Source organism: Amphiura filiformis, chromosome 1 (genome assembly GCF_039555335.1).
Source record: "Amphiura filiformis chromosome 1, Afil_fr2py, whole genome shotgun sequence".
In the NCBI taxonomy this organism is placed as follows: domain Eukaryota; kingdom Metazoa; phylum Echinodermata; class Ophiuroidea; order Amphilepidida; family Amphiuridae; genus Amphiura; species Amphiura filiformis.
The window spans coordinates 22,784,126-22,806,948 of record NC_092628.1 but is presented as its reverse complement, the minus strand read 5'-3'; the positions used below and the strand labels follow the sequence as shown (position 1 = coordinate 22,806,948).

General features: G+C 37.7%; 2 protein-coding genes across 3 annotated transcripts in view; one reads left to right on the top strand and one right to left on the bottom strand.

Annotated features, from left to right (window-relative positions):
* LOC140171366 (kelch-like protein 25) overlaps positions 1-22,823 on the bottom strand; it is a 171,084-nt gene that overhangs the window by 68,650 nt on the left and 79,611 nt on the right. The window lies entirely within an intron of this gene.
* The window catches only part of LOC140171204 (kelch-like protein 25), a 42,706-nt gene that overhangs the window by 3,209 nt on the left and 16,674 nt on the right, over positions 1-22,823 (top strand). For both annotated transcript variants that reach the window (XM_072194454.1, XM_072194531.1), the window contains exons 2-3: positions 2,040-2,682; positions 2,891-3,151. In XM_072194454.1, the coding sequence (XP_072050555.1) occupies positions 2,059-2,682; positions 2,891-3,151 (885 nt within the window). In that variant the 5' untranslated portion in view covers positions 2,040-2,058. The remainder of the gene's footprint in view (positions 1-2,039; positions 2,683-2,890; positions 3,152-22,823) is intronic.

Below are 22,823 nucleotides of genomic sequence, written 5' to 3'. Positions count from 1 at the left end.
TTGTAAAATATATCTGTCCAAATTCAAATTTAACCATGCACGTGTGTATGCAGTGGGCGGGCAGTGGTGTCATGTTCACTAACACAGCTGTGCTAACCGCAAGACATGCTGGGAAGTGCTTAAATCATCCTCTGGTCTGAACCCTTGAATTATGGAAACTTTCGGGCTTCATAACTTCTAAATTGTTGGTCTAAAGTACATAAAAGTATACATATTTAGAATGGCAAAGACTTGATATGTTCATCTAGGTCAAATTTGGGCCAAAATGCAATTTTGGCCCAAAATCTAAAAATAACCGATTTTTGGCCCACTTCTTTTCGTGCATCCTAACAAAAAATTCTTGGGCCAAAATGTTTTTTATTAATTTTTAAAAACTAGATCAAAATATCTAGGACCCGATTTTTCATTTTTTTGAATTTTGACCAATTTCACCAAAAATATTTGAAATTTGACCATTTTTGGTGCAAATTTCTCAAAGTTGGTCGAAATTCAAAAAATAAAAAAATGGGTCCTAGATATTTTGATCTAGTTTTTAAAAATTAATAAAAAAATTGTTTTGGCCCAAGAATGTTTTTGTTACGATGCACGAAAAAGAAGTGGGCCAAAAAACATTATTTTTGGGATTTGGGGCAAAAAATGGCATTTTGGCCCAAATTTGACCTCACAGATGAACTTATCAAGTCTTTGCCATTCTAAATATGTATACTTTTACATACTTTAGACCAACAATTTAGAAGTTATGACGCCCGAAAGTTTCCATAATTCCAGGGTTCAGACCAACCCTAAGTGGCCAAGTGGTTTTCTTAATTTTACCTCATTATTTCAGCCAGCTTAAAATGATCAGAAAACCTCCTTATGTGATAATTTTTGGCAAATAATATAACAAAATTAAAATTTGACCGAAATCATACTAATCATACTAAATGTGCACAGCAGTGGCGTAGCTGCCGTGGGGGGCAGGGGCAAGTGCCCCCCTGGCAAAAATTGCCTATTTGGGCCCCCGCCCCCTAGTGCAAGGAAAAATGAGGAAAAAGGATGGAGAAAGAGGAAAAAAGAGAGGGGCAGAGAGGGAGAGGAGGGGCAGAGAGATGGGGAATCCATACGATATGCAATACCATACGATTATTATCAATAAGCCTGGCAAAAATTGTCTGTTAATGTGCATGTAAATTGTAATGTGTGCTTCAGTGGTGTAGTGTGGGTCATCACATGGGGGGGGGGGGCACCAACCATGATTGGGGCCACTGGGACTGCTGGGGGGGGGCACAAGCTGTTTTTCGGCAATTACCCTATGGGATTTTAAAAAAATTCGAGATTGATTGGGCGGCACGTGAGGGTGTCAGTTTGTACTTGGTGGGTTTTGCATGAAAGCAAATTGCATCCCGAATCTCATACATGCTCATTTGCATTCACTGTGCCACCACTAGTTCTGAACTTGAAGTCTAGGGAACTGATCAGTCGGCCAAAAAGGGGCCCAAATTTCACCATAACAATGTGTTTCAATTTAATTGTTTTGTGTTTTTACGGGTACCTGGGTTCCTGCACGAAAATTCAATCGGCTGATAATTACCTATTCTAAGGTGAGAGCCTTACTATTAAGTACCAGGGCTGTCAACTCTCACGCATTGGCCATGAGTCTCACGCATTGGGTCACTTTTTCCTGGTCTCACGCCAAGGAAGTAAAATCTCACGCCCAGGTAATAAATCTCACGCAAAAAGCTGAAAATGAGTAAATCTCATAATACCATTATGTATAACAATTTTCTATCTTTTGGCTTGGCTACTGTGGTTTATCATTGGGGTGGGCTTGTCCAGCTGGGAGTGAATTTGGCCAAAGGGGGTAATTACTAGTAATTGGTCCCGGATAAATATTCTTTTTCATCTAGAGCAAGACGACTATACATGGTGTACAATGTCCCAACTTTACCCATAAAAGGGGATATTCTAATTGTGGGAGTTGTATTCCTTGTGTGTGAGAGCAGATAACTATATATAGAAAATTTATCTTGATGTCTTTTCATTATTTCACTTCTGCACAGGAGATATTTGAATTGATGCATGTACAAGATGGCGGCAAGATTGGATAACAATTGTCATTTGAAGAAATTAGGCAATCCTTCATACCCACCTCTTCTCTCATCTGGACTCAACCAACTTAGACAACAGTCTGCCTTCTGCGATGTCACCATTGTCGTAGGAGATCAACGATTTCCTGCCCATAAGGCTGTTCTAAGTTGTGCCAGCGACTACTTTGAAGGGATGTTTTCATCAGGGTTTCAAGAGAGTGCAATGAGGGAGGTGACTGTTCCTGGAACTGAGGATTGTTTCACGCAGCTACTGGAGTTTGCTTACACTGGATATTTCACTCTCTCTGTCCAAACAGCTGCTGGGATTCTAAGAATGGCTAATTATATGATGTTAACAGATGCAATGAAATTGTGTGCCGAGTATCTTTGTGATGTTAAAGAGAACCTCTCCATTGATGACTGCTTTGAGGTGTGGTCCATATCATGCAATCATGACAGTCTGTCTGATGTTGCCAAGTTGTATCAGGAGCACCTTGTTCAGAACTTCCCTGAGTGTGGTAGATCTGAAGTATTTTTGGAGAATGCATCTGCAGATATTCTGATGGAAATGATGGATAATGATGACATTGAGACGGACACATGTACTGAAGAACAGGTTGGTGTTTGAATTGCAATCAAATTGCTAACAATTATTAAATGGTATGCATGGTATCTTGTGTATATATACATGTAGGACGGATCCAGGTTTTGGTTGGCAGGGTTGAGGATGAGTCAGTACGATGACTGGAAACACATCAATATATTTGTCCAGCCTAATATGTTGTGTATTATTATTTATTCAATTATATTTTATAACTACACAGATTCTACAAGTAGTGATAGCCTGGCTAAAGTATGATTGGGAACAACGCAAAGTCAGTGTAGTGCACCTTCTGAAGAAGGCCCGTCTTGGGTTGGTGCAAGTTGAGAATCTGAAGCAGATCCTTGGTGAAGAGGTCCTAGATGTGCCAGAGTGTAAGGACATGGTAGAGGAGGTTATTAGGCTGAATGCTACCAAGGATGAAGCAGATGTCCCACTGATTGAAAGCCGTCCAGATTTATTTGCTTCAAGAAATACAGTAACAGTACGTATCATCATATTGACATATTTGTGAGGTTGCAATTTTGTATGCCTTTGTTTGCCGATCTGTTAGTATTCAAAATCACGTTCCTGGTCTGTGAGGTGATTGTGAATAGCTTGATGGGTCACAGGTGTAAGGACAAAGGTGTAAGGAACGCAATCTCTGAACACAGTTAGCAGGTTTTTGCCGCAGGTGGAAAAAAAACATGGTTTAAAAACGTTTTTTTCCACTTGGCAAAAACAGTTTTTGCCGGCAAAAATGGCAAAAACTAAAAACTGATAAATGTTTCACTTTTCTCATCTCAAAACAAATTATTATGTCACAAAACCAATTTCCTAGATTTAATACGGGAAGATTTGGTAACACAAAAATAATTTCCTAGATTTAATACGGCAAGATTTGGTAATTATAAGTAACATTTTAAGAAATTATATGTATGGATTTTCATTGTTCACTAGTGCACGTAGTGCATATGTGTCATATCAAATCCAAAACGTTTTCATTTTAAGGATTTGATGAGACAAAAAATATGTCAAATGATTCATTAAATGTTATGTGTTACTGTTTGAGCTTTCTGTGTTACTTTTTAATACTTGACTGACTATATGTAAGTTTTTGCCAGTTTTTGCCATTTTTGCCAGTTTAAAAACCGAACCCTGCCTCTGAATTAAATAAGAAAAACAAATTAGGTTTATCTCAGATGAAAATGGATGAAATGTTGAAAAAGGCTATGTGAAATGTGCAAATGCTTTCTTTCATTTTTGGGCCAAATTTTTTGCCACTTTGTGGCCATATTTTATCATTTTTTGTCTCGCCTGAACTTTGTTCAGGATGGGACTTAGTAATCACTATTTCTGTCTGTCCGTGCGTGTGTGGGGGCATGTGTGTGGATGTATGTGTGTCCGTCCGAGCTGTATCTGGGGAACCGTAAGACTTCTGGCGGACGCTACTTGGTGGGAGGAAGGGTATCCAAGTTTGCTCCAGTAACAGTATGTTTTCGGTGAAAAATATGCAAACTAACATAGCTAATTTGCATAATTTATGCGAAAATCAGCGCAAATTGATAGCGGAGTTTGTGGACAGACTATCTCAAGATCCGTCGGGCGCATGGTAACGAAACCTGGTGGCAGCTATGGTACACATCTGCTGATCACCTGATTTAGTTGTTAATTTGCATAATTTATGCGGAACGATTCTACAAATATGGTTGGAAATCTGAAGAAATCCGCCTTGTGGAGCTGTATCTGGGGGATTCGTAAGATCCCTAAGCCCTATGATGATGAAACGTGGTAGGGGGTAGTATGACCAGAGGATCTCAACCTGATTCGATTTTCAGGGCAAAATATGGTAATTAAGTACCTCATTTGCATAATTTATGCATAAAATGCAAAAACCTATTTTCTCAGAGACTAGGGGTCGCACGTTCTTCAAACTTGGTGGGTGGGTGCATCTTCACCCCAGACAGAACAAGTTTGTATTGGTTAGTGCGTCAAGGTCATCTGAGGTCAAATGACTAAAAACTGTTGTATGGGCATGAAACTTGGTGGATACGGTCAACATAATGTGGTAGGGGGTAGTATGACCAGAGGATGCACACTAGTCCCCCCAATGTGGCCCCTCCCACACACTCAAAGTTGAGGGGGGGTCAAAATTTAATGAAATATTGTTTTATATTTGCATTACATATATCAATTTCGGGTCATGTAGGCCAAGTTATTAGGCCAAAAAAGACTGAAGAATGTCTCTCATGTACAAAAGTATAGGAAACTGAACATTTAAAACCACCTTTTTAGGGAGAAGGAAGCATTTTTTCAAAAAATGTCTAAAACAGGTTTTATGTCAAAAATGGTCTATCATACAATGTAGTCTTCATGCACACTAGTACCCCCCCATGTGGCCCCCTCCCACACACTCGAAGTTGAGGGGGGGTCAAAATTTAATGAAATATTGTTTTTATATTGCGCATTATATATATCAATTTCGGTCATGTAGGCCAAGTTATTAGGCCAAAAAAAGACTTTGAAGAATGTCTCTCATACAAAAGGATTGGAAACTGAACATTTAAAACCACCTTTTTAGGGTGAAGGAAGCATTTTTTCAAAAAAATGTCTAAAATAGGTTTTATGTCAAAAATGGTCTCTTTGGGGTGCTACATCGAGTCAAATGTTCAGAAGATTATTTCGGGGTCATCCGAGGTCACCCAGGGTTCATCTAAGGTCAAATTACTAAAAACTTTCGTATGGGCATGAAACATGGTGGGTACAATCAACATGTACAGCCGAATTTCGGAAGATTATTTCGGGGTCATCTGAGGTCACCAGGGGTCATCTGAGGTCAAATTACTAAAAACTGTCGTATGGGCATGAAACTTGGTGGGTACAATCAACATTTATAGTCAAATGTTCGGAAGATTATTTCGGGGTCATCCGAGGTCACCCAGGGGTCATCTAAGGTCAAACTACTAAAAACTGTCGTATGAGCATGAAACTTGGTGGGTACAGTCAACATTTAGAGTCAAATATTCGGAAGATTATTTCGGGGTAATCCGAGGTCACCCAGGGGTCATCTGAGGTCAAATTACTAAAAACTGTTGTATGGGCATGAAACTTGGTGGGTACAGTCAACATTTAGAGTCAAATGTTCAGAAGATTATTTCGGGGTCATCCGAGGTCACCCAGGGGTCATCTGAGGTCACCCAGGGGTCATCTGAGGTCAAATTACTAAAAACTCGTATGGGCATGAAACTTGGTGGGTACAGTCAACATTTCGAGTAAAATTTTCGGAAGGTTATTTTGGGTTCATCCGAGGTCACCCAGGGGTCATCTGAGGTCAAATTACTAAAATGGTCGTGGGGTCATGGAACGGGGGGGCGACATTTAGAGTCAAATGTTCAGAAGATTATTTCGGGGTCATCCGAGGTCACCCAGGGGTCATCTGAGGTCACCCAGGGGTCATCGGAGGTCAAATTACTAAAAACTCGTATGGGCATGAAACTTGGTGGGTACAGTCAACATTTCGAGTAAAATTTTCGGAAGGTTATTTTGGGTTCATCCGAGGTCACCCTAGGGTCATCTGAGGTCAAATTACTAAAAACTGTCATGGGCATGAAACTTGGTGGGTACAGTCAACATTTAGAGTCAAAGTTTCGGAAGGTAATTTCGGGGTCATCCAAGGTCACACAGGGGTCATCTGAGGTCACATTACTAAAAACTGACACATGGGCATGAAACTTGGTGGGTACAGTCAACATTTAGAGTCAGTTTCGGAAGGTAATTTAGGGTCATCCAAGGTCACCCAGGGGTCATCTGAGGTCAAATTACTAAAACTGTCGTATGGGCATGAAACTTGGTGGGTACAATCAACATTTAGAGTCAAATGTTAGGAAGATTATTTCGGGGTCATCCGAGGTCACCCAGGGGTCATCTAAGGTCAAACTACTAAAAACTGTCGTATGAGCATGAAACTTGGTGGGTACAGTCAACATTTAGAGTCAAATGTTCGGAAGATTATTTCGGGGTAATCCGAGGTCACCCAGGGGTCATCTGAGGTCAAATTACTAAAACTGTCGTATGGGCATGAAACTTGGTGGGTACAGTCAACATTTAGAGTCAAATGTTAGGAAGATTATTTGGGGTAATCCGAGGTCACCCAGGGGTCATCTGAGGTCAAATTACTAAAACTGTCGTATGGGCATGAAACTTGGTGGGTACAGTCAACATTTAGAGTCAAATGTTGGAAGATTATTTCGGGGTCATCCGAGGTCACCCAGGGGTCATCTGAGGTCAAATTACTAAAAACTGTCGTATGGGCATGAAACTTGGTGGGTACAGTCAACATTTCGAGTAAAATTTTCGGAAGGTTATTTCGGGTTCATCCGAGGTCACCCAAGGGTCATCTGAGGTCAAATTACTAAAAACTGTCATATGGGCATGAAATTTGGTGGGTACAGTCAACATTTCGAGTCAAAGTTTCGGAAGGTAATTTCGGGGTCATCCAAGGTCACACAGGGGTCATCTGAGGTCACATTACTAAAAACTGTCACATGGGCATGAAACTTGGTGGGTACAGTCAACATTTAGAGCCAAATTTTTGGAAGGTCATTTTTGGGTCATCCAAGGTCACCCAGGGGTCATCTGAGGTCAAATTACTTAAAACTGTTATATGGGCATGAAACTTGGTGGGTACAGTCAACATCTAGAGTCATTTTTTTGGAAAGTCATTTCGGGGTCATCCAAGGTCACTCAGGGGTCATCTGAGGTCACATTACTAAAAACTCGTATGGGCATGACACTTAGTGGTCACTGTCAACATTAAGAGTCAAATTTTTGGAAGGGCATTTCGGGGTCACCCAGGGGTCATCTGAGGTCAAATTACTAAAAACTGTTGTATGGGGATGAAACTTGGTGGGTACAGTCAACATTTAGACCCAAATTTTTGGAAGGTCATTTTGGGATCATCGAAGGTCATCCATGGGCATGACACCTGGTGGTTACAGTCAACATTTAAAGTCAAATTTTTGGAAGGTCATTTCAGAGACATCTGAGGTCACCCATGGGTCATCTGTGGTCAAATTTCTAAAAACTGTCACAGGGGCATGAAACTTGGTGGGTACAGTCATCATTTAGAGCCAATTTTTTGGACAGTCATTGCAAGGTCATCTGAGGTCACTCAGAGGTCATCTGAAGTCAAATGACTACATACTGTTGTATGGGCATGAAACTTGATTGGTACAGTCAACATTTAGAGCCCAATTTTTGGAAGGTCGTTTTGGGGTCAGTAGGGGTCATCTGAGGTCAAATTAGTAAAAATTGTCGGATGGGCATGAGACTTGGTGGGTACAGTCACCATCAGCCAGGTAATTGTGCCCAGCCGAGACCCACCAAAATTTAGGGATCAAAGGTCAAATTCCAATGTTGGTCCAATCAAGCTCAAATTGAACAGGCAAATCGCCATGGGTTGTTGCAGGTTCATTTACTTCTACCAAAAGTAATCGTAAAAGCAGGCGATCGCGAAAGCAGGCAAGACTCGTGGTTCGAGAACCGCCTTGTTTCCTGATGACTGAATGAAAGAAAGAGGAAAAAAGAAAGCCTGAAGAAAAGCAAAAGCTGTATAAACCTGTATGCATGGTCTTCTGATACAAACCTTTTCTATCCTCCTGGCTTTGCGATAGCAATGAGCGGATTATATGATAAATGTACAACACATGTATGTTTATGTGTGCGTCTGTCTCTGCAAATGTTGCTCCTAGGCAAAGTGCCCAGTCCGATTTTGATGCCTTAACAGGTTTTATTGTGAACTATCAACTTGTGTATGAGAAACAGATTAGTAGGTCAAAGGTTGGAGGTCATTTTGGACAGGAGAAAAAAGGTAGGCCCATGCATGTCGCTGGCACACTAGGGGTAGGTGGTTCAGAACCGCACTCATGAAAAAAGTTTTCCCTTCTTCTTTCCTTCTTCCTTCCTTATTTCCTTCCCCCTCGCTAAAAAGCAATGGTTAGGGTTCAAGGATGGATAAAGTTAAAGGGTATATGATGGGGATTTAAGGATACAGGTTGGGGTTTATGGGCAAGTACATATGTATTGGTGTACTGGTTTGAGTTTAAGGATATAAGTTTGAATTTAAGGATCACTTTAAGGTCATCTGAGGTATAATAAGAGATTGGATTTCCATGAAACTTGGTCCAAATGGAAAGTGTTCAAAGACCAACATTTTACATGGTAATTTCAAGGTCATCTGGGGTCAAATAAGTAAGGATTGTGGGATTTGCATGAAACCTGGTCAAAATGAAGTGTTTAAATACCGGTACCAAAATTTACAAGGTCATCCGGGTCATATGATGTAGCAGTGAAAGACAACATTTTGCTAGGTCATCTGAGCTCAAATAGGTAAATATAGTTGGATTTCCACGAAACTTGCGCAAAATGGAAATTTCAATGGGAACAATCATTTCAAGATGTCATCTAAGGTCAAATAAGTAAATATTATTGAATTTTATGACATTTTGTCAACATTTGACAAGCAAAAAATCAAAGGGTCCTTTAGACCCCTGCCTCTGAAACTTGGGCGGTCCTCACTTATTTCAAGGGTTCCGAAAATAACATGACACTTTTTCATGGTTTTAATTACAAAATGTATTATTGTTTAGAACAGGTTACAAAATATAAATGACTTCACCAGTTCATGTTAACAATTATTACACACCAGGTTTATTAAATTAAAAGGAGTCTTGGTGAAATTGTGATGTTTTTTGGCCAAAATAAGTATGGAACAACGAAAGTAAAGTACCGGGTAGTATATAATGCACTGTGCCTGCTGTGATAGGAAAGTTGAGGGCCATAGCTTACTTTTGAGGGGTTTTGAGGCGAGGGCCCTCCATACTTCAAACCCAGGATAAGGTCATCCAGGGTCATCTGAGGTCAAATGAGATATGGATTTCCATGAAACTTGTTGGAAAAATAACTTTTACAGGGATCATCTGAGGCCAAGTTAAAAATGCTTCACATTTTGTTTCAGTCATTAGTGGTCAAATATTAAAGTTTCTCTTTATAAACAGAAATTGTTTCCATACATTGTATTGTGCAAATTTACAAAATTGTTCATTTAAAAAAAAGATTATAAATATTTTGTGTACAATTTTCGGGGACAACTGGTCCTGTCTGATTCTGGAGAATTCATATGCAACACCAAACCTGGAAATAAGCAGGCACCCAGGCTCCATTTACCCAATGGTCGTAACATTTTGGCTCCTGGTTCACACCAAAATCATGTTAACCAGGCATTTAAAGTAAAATACAGGGTGATTTAAAATGAACTGTACCCAAATTAAAATTAAAATAAAATACTTACCGACATTTAAATAATTTGTGTTTGTAAGCTGTAACAGTAGGGTGATTCACAAAAAATGAAATTGGTATTTTTCAACGTGACACCCCCTCATTTTGTTCATTTTGATAATAAAATCATACCTGCAAAATATGAAAAAAAATTCAAAAAAGTTTAGGGGGTGCTACCGGTCAATGAACTTTTGTACACAAAGTCAATGGGATTTATGAGCCATTTTCTTTACAACACAAAAAAGCCATGTTAATTTTCCCTGATTGTGCCAAAAATATTTGATCATAGTGTGAGTAATGTCCTTAAAATAAATGCTAAAGAAAATTGTAAAATGTTAACTCGCTTTCCAGAAAATTGCATTTTTGTGAAAACTGTTACATTTGGGGCAAGGCAGTTGCTGGAACAGCCAAAATATTATGAACTGGCCACTATCCAATGTTGTGACCCCAATTTATATACATTTCTTTTCAACCATGGTGAATCTAATCCTTCCTGTGGTCATTCAATTCAAACAATACAACTCTTCATCAGGTATGGCCATAATGACCACCCCTGATACAGATGTATGGATTTTGATAGTTACTATTACATAAGATTTCAAAAGCTGGTATCACCATTAGGCCTACTAAAAATAAAATTCGGTTTCCGGTAACCCGCCCGTCCCTCTTTTTTGGTGCCGCAAAAAAAAATTTTATGCCACTTTTGGAAAAATAAAATTTTTCAAGAGTCGTCCGTGTCGAAATTCTGACATGAAGTTGTTGGAAATCACATATATTTTATTTTTCCCCCGACTTTCTGCCATTCCATGACTAAAGAAATACAGTTGAATTGATATTGATAGATAATATTTATCGCGATATAGGCCAATGCACAACTTTTTTTATTTTATGAAAACAGCGTGCAGCAGGACTCGTAATATTAAGTAGGCCTACAACTATTGAAAACCACTGAACTATTTTGTCTGTGAAAAAATTAAAGCACCAAACATCCGCACAAAACCAACCAAGTAGCATAAAACCCGCAAAAATTTAATAAAAACGGTAATAGTAAAACTAATTCCCATAAAGCTCGTATTAAAAAGAGCAAGTAATAAAAAGTTAAAATGCTAAAAATGATGTAGGCCGAAAAATTGTGTAATCTTCCTTGTCCTAGACACTCAACGATAAACCCCTATCAAGTATGAATAAAAGACTGTTCATTGTCCAAATATTTCAATTTATAAACGTTGAGGAAGTTGTGCATTTTGTTAGCACCGAAATAACAAAAATTAAAATAACTAACCTGGCAGATTTCAGGATTAACCAACATTTATTTTCTCACGCCGCTTGCCCATGCCTGCATGTTATCCCGTCAAGAAACTCAACCCTAGGCCTACATTTTTCAACATGTAAATATAATTCCATAGTGATAAATAGTGAACGTTGCATTGGAGATGAGGATGCTTGGATGATACAGATATTAAGCACATGTTAATTGGGGGTATGGGGATGTCCCAGTTTGTTTTACAAGGGCAATTATTATTTGGCCAAAACTTGGTGGGTGTATCTTGACCCGAGACAAAACAAGTTTGTATTGGCTAATGGGTCAAGGTCATCCAGAGGTCATCTGAGGTCAAATTAGTAAAAACTATCATATGGGCATGAAATGATAGGTGTAGATTCAACATTTAGAGCCAAATTTGTGGAGGGTAATTTCGGGGTCACCAAAGGTCAAATTAGTAAAAACTGACATATGGGCATGGAACTTGGTTAGTACAGTCAACATTTAGAGCCAAATTTTTTGAAGGTCATTTGGGGTCACCAGAGGTCATCTGAGGCCAAGTTAGTTAAAACTGTCATATGGGCATGAAACTTGGTTAGTACAGTCAACATTTAGACCCAAATTTTTTGAAGGTCATTTTGGGGTCACCAGAGGTCATCTGAGGTCAAATTAGTAAAACTGTCATATGGGCATGAAACTTAGTTAATACAGTCAACATTTAGAGCCAAATTTTTTGAAGGTCATTTCGGGGTCATCAGAGGTCATCTGAGGTCAAATAAGTTAAAACTGTCATATGGACATGAAACTTGGTTAGTACAGTCAACATTTCAGGTCATTTGGGGTCAACAGAGGTCATCTGAGGTCAAATTAGTTAAAACTGTCATATGGGCATGAAACTTAGTTAATACAGTCAACATTTAGAGCCAAATTTTTTGAAGGTCATTTTGGGGTCACCAGAGGTCAAATTAGTTAAAACTGTCATATGGACTTGAAACTTGGTTAGTACAGTCAACATTTAGAGCCAAATTTTTTGAAGGTCATTTTGGGGTCACCAGAGGTCAAATTAGTAAAAACTGTCATATGGGCATAAAACTTGGTGGATACAGTCACCATTTAGAGCCATATTTTGGTAAGGTCATTTGGGGGTCATCAGGGGTCACCTGAGGTCAAATTAGTAAAATGTTGTATTGGCATGAAACCTCTGTCGAGATTTGATCCTCAAGTCAGGTAAACTTAAAAAATTGGTTTGATTTACACTTGGATTTCACATTCAAGTCATCAACTGGTTACAAGTTTTTAATATATTGGACTATTTTTGGATCCCAAAAGTTTGGTTATGGACCCCTAATTTTTTGGATTTAAGATAAGAGGGTCCATTTGGACTCCTTACTTTTTCTACCCCTGATTATGGTCATTTCAAAATATTATTTTCACAAGAACAGTGAATGACAGAGGGTAGCTACATGATATTGGACAGTACGGCACACTTGTGAAGTATGAGAAGAGCTTTTGCAATTGAGACCCTGAGTCATACTGTTTTTCTGTTGGCTAGCCTTCAAGTGTTAAATTCAGTCGAAATTTCAGTATGTGCAAATAAAATTTTTTTATAAAATAAAATTTTTTTCCTTCCTTCCGTCCCAATTTTTTCAGAGCATGTTACCGGAAACATAATTTTATTTTTGTTTGGCCTTAGGGTAAACTAATATGTAAAGAATTTTAATCTTTTTATTTTATCAACAGTTCAGTTCAATAAGGTATAAATTTGGGGTGCCTGGTGGGATTCCAGGGGATATCCCAGGGTATTCTTTTCTTGAGCTACACTCCCTCTGTCACTTTTGAAACATTTTTTATTATTACAGTCAACTATGAACTTTAATTTGGTAAAACCCATGTTTTCACAAAGTTAGGTATATCATTGAACATTTACTTCAGTTTTGCAAGCCTGGTAGACTTTTTAGGCCCTGAAATAAGCGTTTGAAATTTTTAACAAAAAATCCCATTGACTTTGTGTACAAAAGTTCATTGACCGGTAGCACCCCTAAACTTTTTGAATTTATTTCATATTTTGCAGGTATAATTTTATTACCAAAATGAACAAAATGAGGGGGTGTCCCGTTGAAAAATACCAATTTCATTTTTTGTGAATCACCCTACTGTAACAGGATAGTATGTTTCCTATTATTGGTGAAAAAATCATGTCTTTAACTCAAATGGTTTTGAAGAAAAGTACATTTTTATAAAACACACCAATTTTGTTACAGCGGTAGAGAACACGGATAAACTTAATTCCATGTGTTGGTCTAAAAATGGGATGATAAATATTGAAAATGCGATATCATCTGACTAAAACCACTTATTATCAAAATTCAAAATTTCTACTACAGAACACTTATCACTGCTTTCTATAATAGTTTTTTGATATCATCAATCTCCGCGAATATATATATAATAATACGAGGGGCATTCAGTATGTTTTAAGAGTTGACTCGTGACGTCATATGTGGATTGTTTTCATGGCATTTCTCAATGATTACAAAAACACTGTACCTTTGTCTTTCAAACAACACATGTAAAAATTATATCATACACATGATTACGTAACAGCATTAGCATAAAATCAATATACTAGGGACACTGCCAAATCACGCAAAAAGGCGGGCCTTTTAAATTACAGAAAAAACATGTGTTTACAATGTCCGAAAACAGCAAAAGTACAAGGTGCATATGGCTAGTTTTTGGCAGGAATAAACACTACATGTAGGTCCTCCGTTTGCATTTGGTAAAATATGAGACTTGCCATTTAACTTTGGTGGAAATGGGACGTCTGGAAACTTCAACAACTTTAGGGCTTGAATGGAAGCAAAATTATTCTGCCAAAATGGCGAAAATGAAAAAGCAGTTATTACAAATGACATTAATTATCTCCAAAATGAAACAGACTAAAATATAATGACTGGTCACGTGTGAGAGCTGGTACTCAGTGCGATGATAACTGGTGCAAATGAAACAACAATCATGCATGACCGATACAACATGGTGGAAATGCACGAAAATTGCTAAATTCCATGTAAATAGGGCCTAAAATATTACAAAATGCTATGAAAATTTTAATTTAAATATTCATATGAATTTGTATGGATGATCTCAACCTGAAATGAACAGAAAAGTTTTAAAAATAAGTTTCTCATTTAAACGATGGCCTCTCTCTTTGTACCACTACTTTTTGTATAAATGTAACAATGGTACAATAACAGTTATATTTTAATCACGGATTCAAATATTTTCTTGGGAGACTCCCGTTTAAATGTTTGGAGATTAGTCAACAGAACTGGCAAAAAAATTTAAATTTCCACGTTTGCTATTTTTGGCAATATCAAGATTTTTAAAGAAAGAAAAGCCTTGTTTTTGTCAAAAATAAGACATATTTGACCACGCATTTTAAATAAACTAAAACCTTTACAGCCCAACAAACATGGTGTAATGAACTGGTAGTTTGTGTTCTATTACTGTTCTAAAAAACAGCATTCTCCATTCTTTAATTCCCGAGAAAATATAGAAAATACAACAATACCGGATCATTTCAGCCTCTTATTTCCCTTAACAAAAACGCCTCAATTTCACCAGGTGACTCTAGACCATTGATTTTATGCTAATGCTGTTACGTAATCACGTGTGTGATAGAATTTTTACATGTGTTGTTTGAAAGACAACTTGACAGTGTTTATGCAATCATTGAGAAATGCCATGAAAACGATCCACAAATGATGTCACGAGTCAACTCTTAATAAAACATACTGACTGCCCCTCGTATAAAATGGGTAAAGTTGGGTACAGTTCATTTTAAATCACCCTGTAGAGCCTGGTAGTTAAACGCTCTGTTTTTTTTTTTTTTTTTTTTTTGTATTTAGCATGTGATACCTGACATGATGATGGATGCCTTTGATTAAACTAAAAAACCATAAACATGTTCAATGATTCCAAAAGATTAAACTGACTTTCAGCACAAAAATTCACTATAAACCTTGATGAATGTTTGATATGTGACGCACATCATTTACACCTACTTGTTACATTACTGAATTGGTAACATGACATGCATTATGCTAAGCAAAACAAAACTTCTCATATTCAATTTTTCATTAATTATAAGTATGTCTCAGGTGCGGACGGAAAGCTGTTGAATAATGAAAATAAGCATTTTGATACATTCTGAAAAATGGCTCCTAGCTCTTTAAAATGGCTTCAGGTTCACTAGATAATCACAGGACCAGAAGCCACCTTTTTCAGTGGCTACATGCTGCATCACCTAAAGAACTTTCCCTGTAGAAAAACGACCCCATTCCCTCTTATAGCGAGCAATCGTTCCCCATTATGTTTCTTATAATGTGCAGGATATGTTACTGCATTACCGTCTTAACTTGTATAATGCTGGGAGCATCAGTAATGATCTCCTGTACTTGTATTCTTGCATAATATCTGTGTGTGTGTTGTATACCTCGACTGCCTCCATTAATACCCAGTTTCAACCAACGTTTATCAGTGGGAGCTGTTGCGTAATGGTGAGGGCATCGGTCTAGTGATTGGAAGGTTTTGGGTTTGAATCCCGCGCCAGCATATTCCCTTGCTTTTTTGTTGGGTTGTATGCTGGTCAGAATGTGTTTATTTGTCTTGTTTAATCATAACATTTTGGATTGGCTGTTCTTTCTTTCTTGTTTAACCCTTACACCCATAAATACCACAGAATACCACGATGAAAAATTCTGCGTATGCATACATCCCAGGGTCTGCGATGACGCAATCACCCTAAGTGTCAAATGCTCACGGAATTGCTGGCCGGGCAGCAATAACCCGTGTAGCTCCCGGTCCGTGATTGTGTGGTTGGCATGCGGGGGTCAAAGGTTGAATCCCGGGGTGCCAAGTCAAAATTCTTCTTCTTCTTCACTTTTTCGGATCTTCTGTGACTTTCGATAGCAAAAAACCTGGGTCAGTGTTAGGGTTAGTTAAGATGTATTTTTCCAGATTAGAGCCCATGTTAACCCTTACAGTTACACCCATAAATACCACAGAATACCACGATGAAAAATTCTGCGCATGCATACATCCCAGGGTCTGCGATGACCAGGGTTTTCTTTAAGCATTTTGCTGAAGGGGTATTTTCAATTTTTTTTTACCCTTTCAATTGTGAATTTTTCCTCTGAAGGAGTCAAAAACATTGCCCAAGGGGTATTTTTATAATATTATTTTTGAAGACATTTTTAACAATATGTGTGTTTTTGGAGCCATAGGCGTAGATCCGGATTGGGGTGGTGGGGGAGGGGCGATCTCCTCCAATATTTTGCCAGGGGATGGTCCATACAATCATCCCCCAATGTTGACGCCTGTATGTGGGTTTCTGACCAAATTAACCTCTTATTTGGCTATTTTAACCCCAAAAGTGCACATTTTTGCGCGCTTCTCGCGAATTTATTCCACTTTTGCACCATATTTCAACAGTTTAGCTTCAAAATGGCAAAATTTTTTGTACCATAAACTTATTCTTTCTCCAAAAGGTGCTGGATTCACTATACTTCAAGACACGCCCCCCCTCCCCAAGTCAAAAAGAAATCTACACCACTGTTTGCAGCAGTGGCGGATCTAGAGCAGTCAGAAGGGGGTGGGGCAATTTTAGAAAAAAATAATAATATTTAAAGATGCCCCCTGAGAAGTAAGAAACTTTTGCGAAATGAAGACCTAATTGAAGCATTTTGGTGGATCATTTTGGCAATATTAATGTGTAAAATTTTAGTTTAAAAAACAGAACACTTTGTTAAATGAGCAGTCCATGGAGTCTTTCGTGGACGGCAAGTTTTCCCTATTATGAGTATTATGGTAGGCCTATAAATTGTGTTAAACATAAATTGGCAAATGTCGAAAGCAGAAGTGAAAGTGTCCATTTGTTTATCAACTACGCAGGGTGATGTTCCCCCCTTAGAACTTGGAAAAATTTGCAAAATGAAGACCTAATTGAAGCGATTTGGTGGACCATTTTGGCACTATTACTGTGTAAAATTTAAATTTGAACAGTTGAAAAGCTGAAAATTGTGAAATGACGGTCCATAAAGCCTTTCGTTGTCCTACATATCGGGAGTATAGGTCCTAAATGCCAAAAGCCGAGAATAAATACACAATATCAGGTGTTTCTCTATTCAATTCTTGCAAATATCTGAACGCGTACGCTTTCAAGATTTTGTACGCATTGGACTTTGGGACTAGGGATTTGAAGGAGTCATAAAAGTGCCTGAACGCGTAAATACGCGTGTTTTGTGCGTTAAAGAAAACCCTGGCGATGACGCAATCACTCTAAGTGTCAAATGCTCACGTAATTTGCTGGCCGGGCAGCAATAACCCGTGTAGCTCCCGGTCCGCGATCGTGTGGTTGGCATGCGGGGGTCGAATCTCGGGGTGCCAAGTCAAAATTCTTCTTCTTCACTTTTTCGGATCTTCTGTGACTTCCGATAGCAAAAAACCTGGGTCAGTGTTAGGGTTAGTTATATATTCAGTTTCCTCTTATAGCTTGCAATCATTCCCCATTTCTTTTATTTTATATGTTCATGTGCAGGATGCGTAGCCCCTATACCTACTTAAATTATTTTGATAAGCTAGTTCTGTTTGTTTTTGCTCAGGTTTTGCTCCATAACACAAAAATCCTGGAAGTCAATTATGGTAAACATGCTCCATAACACCAAAATCCTGGAAGTCAATTATGGTAAACATGCTCCATAACACAAAAATCCTGGAAGTCAATTATGGTAAATATTATGGGTTTATGCGGGTGTATCATGTTTTAAAAGACATAACAACAATGTCTTTAAGTGAGTCAGTGTGTTTTTAGTCAAAATTAAGGATGCCCTTTTCTGTTTTACACTTTTCAGGGACAATTACTCATACCTTATGGTGATAACTTCAGGTGCAAAACAAAATCTGGTTGCTACCAGCTGCATCTTCTCAACGAATTCCCCTACAGCTTTCCATATTTATGTGATGTATATAAGTTTGGCGTCAATGCAATGGTTTATGACAACAAGGAGATATATGTTGCTTGTGGAACCGTGCATATATTTCGGAACCCACCTAGAGATGCAAAGCAGATGCATAAAAGATGGTTAGAGGAGAAGAATTTCTTCAAGTTTGATTTGGAGAGTAATGAATGGACTGTTCTAAAACCAATGAAGAGACTAATGACAAGTGACTCGCTCTACTTATATAGATTGGGTGATTACATATATGCAGTTGGGGAGGATGGCATCTTGGGCTATTTTGTACAAACGTTACAGTTTGGTCAGTAAACTAATGGGACGAATATGTTCCAGTGGCGGTACCGGAGGTGTCCTTAATTGTTTTAGATCATATTGTAGTCCAAGGACATATTTTGTTTAAAGGCTATGATATGAACACCCCAGATGATGAAGTTGCATACCTGCTGTATAATGTCACAGCTAATGCAATATCTCTAGTCCACAACAACAGCAAAAATTGTGTGTTTGATGACCCCTATTTGGAGCTTAAAGTTGATGATGCAGGGATATGTTACTTACAGCGTGATATGTTCCATCGTGGAGTCAGGTTCTTGCAACTTCACAAGGTAATATGTGACTTTGACAATGACATACCATCTATTACCATCCAAGCGAAACCAGACATGGAGGCTTCAGTTGGCAGGTATCAGATAGATGAGAAAGAACCATTTGCACCACTCATAACTTTCAACAGACGTAAGCTAGGAATGGTGAGGAAGGCTGATGAATTTTGTTTTTTGTCATAAAGCGAACAGAAGCCAGTTTTATCTTAAACCTGCCTTGATAAGGAACATAATTTTGCAAGCTAATGCTGAAGTCGACTCTGTCCCATCGAATTTGGCTTCAGATACACACTTTAGTAACAATTGATAATATCTAAGCTCACATTGCCACATTGAAGTACAATTTTGATGCAAATTATATGAGCTGATCAATGAATGAACAAGGCATTTACAAAGTTCAGTTATATGATTTAATTGATTTTGGTTATACATTTTTCCAACATTGTATTGAATTTAGAGCAGTAGTGGTTACTGACTAATCTCCCATTGATACTTTGCAAAGTAAGGGAACAATCCACACGTTTGAAGTCCTACAATGTATAAACAAAAGTCCTTTCTTTAGAAGGCTAACTCCCTCCCCTCTAACGTAATTGCAAAATATCAAAAATTCCAACCCGTATTCATAGGATACAGGTTGGGTGTGTGTGTGTGTGTGTGGGGGGGATGACAATACTAGGATATTGATCACCTACTGTTGGTTCATAATTTGCGAGGTACAATATTTGTTATGCGTACTGCATGCATGTGCATATGTTTTGTCAAGAGAATACTGCAATAAAGTTCCAACTTATGCTGGTGTGAATACAAAAAGCGTGCCTTCATGACTCATACTTTGTATACAAAAACGTGCAAGTGTGGAACAATTCTTAATAAATCCAAAATAGCTGCTAATGCAGGTATGAAATTTCAAAGTTGGTCAACTTAAATGTATGCCAATGTATTCCTCTCACCATAAGGATTCAGAAAAAGTATAGTTTGACCTGTCTCCAACATACAATTCCTGAGTTATAGGCAAAAGGTCAAAGGTCATATTTTAATCAAACTGGTCTCAAATTGTCCCTTTGGCAATAATAAATCAAATAAGAAAAGTTCAATTGTTTTGGATGTTTTATTTGATAAGTAGCATCACAAAATAGGTCAAGGTCAAGAGCGCTCAATTATCTTTTTTGCCGTGTTACCAAGGTAACAAACCACCTGAGATATGGCAACCTGTACTTGCTTAAAATGTTTTTGCCAGCGGAACAATCTGAGCAATCCACCAGGTGGGTTACGAAATATATGCACGGTTCCACAAGCAACATATATCTCCTTGTTGTCATAAACCATTGCATGACGCCAAACTTATATACATTACAACTGTAGGAAGACAAAAATGTCAAGGTCATCCAAGGTCATCCGAGGTCAAATCGCCATAGATTGTCACAGGACCATGAAATTTTGTGAGGACGACCACTGAAACAAGGCAAAAATGTCAAGGTCATTTTAAGGTCATTTGGGGGTCATCTGGGGTTAAATCGACATGTTGCAGGTTCATGAAATTTGGTGGGAACGGCCACCTGAGAGAGGCAAAGAATGTGAAGGTCATTTTGGGGTCAAGTGAAATTGCATTGGTTAAAATGATGGGCGTCAAGGTGGAGGTAGATTATGCCGACGCTTATGCCGAGAACCTGCAGGCCGAGAACCGCGAAATTCTAGTTTATCCAAATTTTTCAATTTTTGCCCCTGAGAAACCAAAATTTTGACCTTTTACTTTTTCCCCTATAACTCAAGAACTATACATCGTAGATAGGTTATAATATACTTTTTTCTGAATCTTTATGACAATGGAAATACATTGGTATGGCTTTTAACAAGATTTGACCAACTTTGAAATGTCACTCCAGCATAAGCGGCCATTTTGGATGTATGCAAATTAGGTACTGTTCCACAACTTGGATTTTCCTGTGAGCTGTTGGTAAATGTATGCATATGAAATGGATTCTGTTGCAATTAGTGGTGGGTCATTTTTTAATTCGACTGGGTTAACATTGGAGGGCACTTCTAAGATAACTGTGGGACAGGTCTTTAGATTGGTAGGGTGATGTAGTATTTATGTATGATGACCTCTTGAGCTGTATAGGTTGGTATTATAAATGCCTATCAAAAGTAATTACCACTTTTTATTATGATATAAAACTTAAAATTTATGCATCAAATTAAAAAACTGAAATAGCAAAAACAAACCCAGGTTAATTATGCAATATTTGATACATCATTTGTTTGAATAGCTCAAAGTTTGTGGCCATGGTGACTCCTTAAATGAAAAAGATACATTTTCAAAAGTGCATGTCACTTAAAAGCTACTCAAGTCTTACATTCTCTACATGACTGGTCAAGGATGACCCACTGTGACCAGGGACGACTAGGCACTCTAGCAACAAAAGCAACATTTTCAATAGGTTTAGGTGTAAGTTTTGAATGGAGGATCTTTTTTCATTCAAAGGGTCACCATGGCAACACATTTTGGTATATTTAGACAAACAAGGCAACAACATTTCTAAACAAAACTGGGCTTCCATTTGTTAATTAAATTTTAAATTTTGATGCATAGATTTTGAGTTATATCTCATAATAAAGCAGGTAATTGATGTTTAGTTATTTGCATATATTTATAAATATTAATGACCTGATTAGCATATTCTTTGTAATAACAAACCTTTGTTGTGTGGTGCACCTTAATTACAAAAGACATTTCTAGTGTACATAGTTTTGTAAAGGCAGTTTCTTTCTTCTACTGAGAAGATCTTAAGGGTAGACGATGTATTGTTGGTCGAAGCAACCTAAAAATCGATTTTCATTATCTAGATCAATATATTGTTGGAAATTAACACCTTGATGTTTTGCAAAAGTTCATTCTACAAATCGTATACTTTGCAAACTTGCTTAATTTATTGTTGTTAATGGGTTATAATACGTTTTACAAAAGTGTTGTTGTTTCAGCCCTCTTTACAACGTAACTCAAGAACCGCAGCACCTATAAAAGTATATTTGTGATATTTTAATTCTTCTACACGCTCGCTATGAATTGAGCAATGCAGGTTTTGTCAAAGCTCACTACCATTCGTAAGATGCTGTGAACTACCAAATCACAACAGTTTAAAATAATTCATAACCTTAAAATGATGGGTCTGTGAAAATGTTTGTCTTTTGTTTTAATGTAATTTTATACCATGCAGCTATGCCTTGACACTTGGGTAATGAATCTAAAATAAAAAAAAAAAAATCTTGTCACAAACATTATTTTACACACAGTATTACAAAAATGAAACCTATATTATGTATGTTTTTAGAAATTTAGTCATCTACATGTAGGTATGCAAAATATAAAATTGAAAATTTTAATCTATTCAACTGGACTTAACTATTTTGAATTGGCCTACACTTTGCTATTAAGAAGATCCCTCTACGACACGCCACAGGTCAAAAACCAATCGCTGCGCCGCCAAAAGTCATCCAGTGTGAGGAATCATGCAGGATAGGAGGTGAAACTGTCACCAGTTCAAAATAAGTCCAGTTAAATAGATTACAATTTTCAATTTTATAAAATGAAATCTAATGACTCTAGTGTTCTGTTAGTATGTGTAGAGCATTAGGTAGTCTGAAGGAAATGGCTTTATATCATTGTCAGGCTGGATGTGTGTCAACTTGTAAAATACCAGTAAGACTTGGTTAAAATTGTAAAGTACACATGTAAGCTAGAATTGTCTCACATGAATATAATATACTCTTGTGTGATGTTAACTACCCACCTTCCCTATATTTGAATAGAAGGTTGCTGTTGGTCAGAAACAAATAGTAATTTTAATAACATCCTGATTGACAAATCTGCACAAATGTATTACTTTCTTTTCTACCTAGTGCAAACAACAGAATAAGGTGTTATATTATATAGCTTTTAAAATTTACATTTTGAGCGCTCTTTCC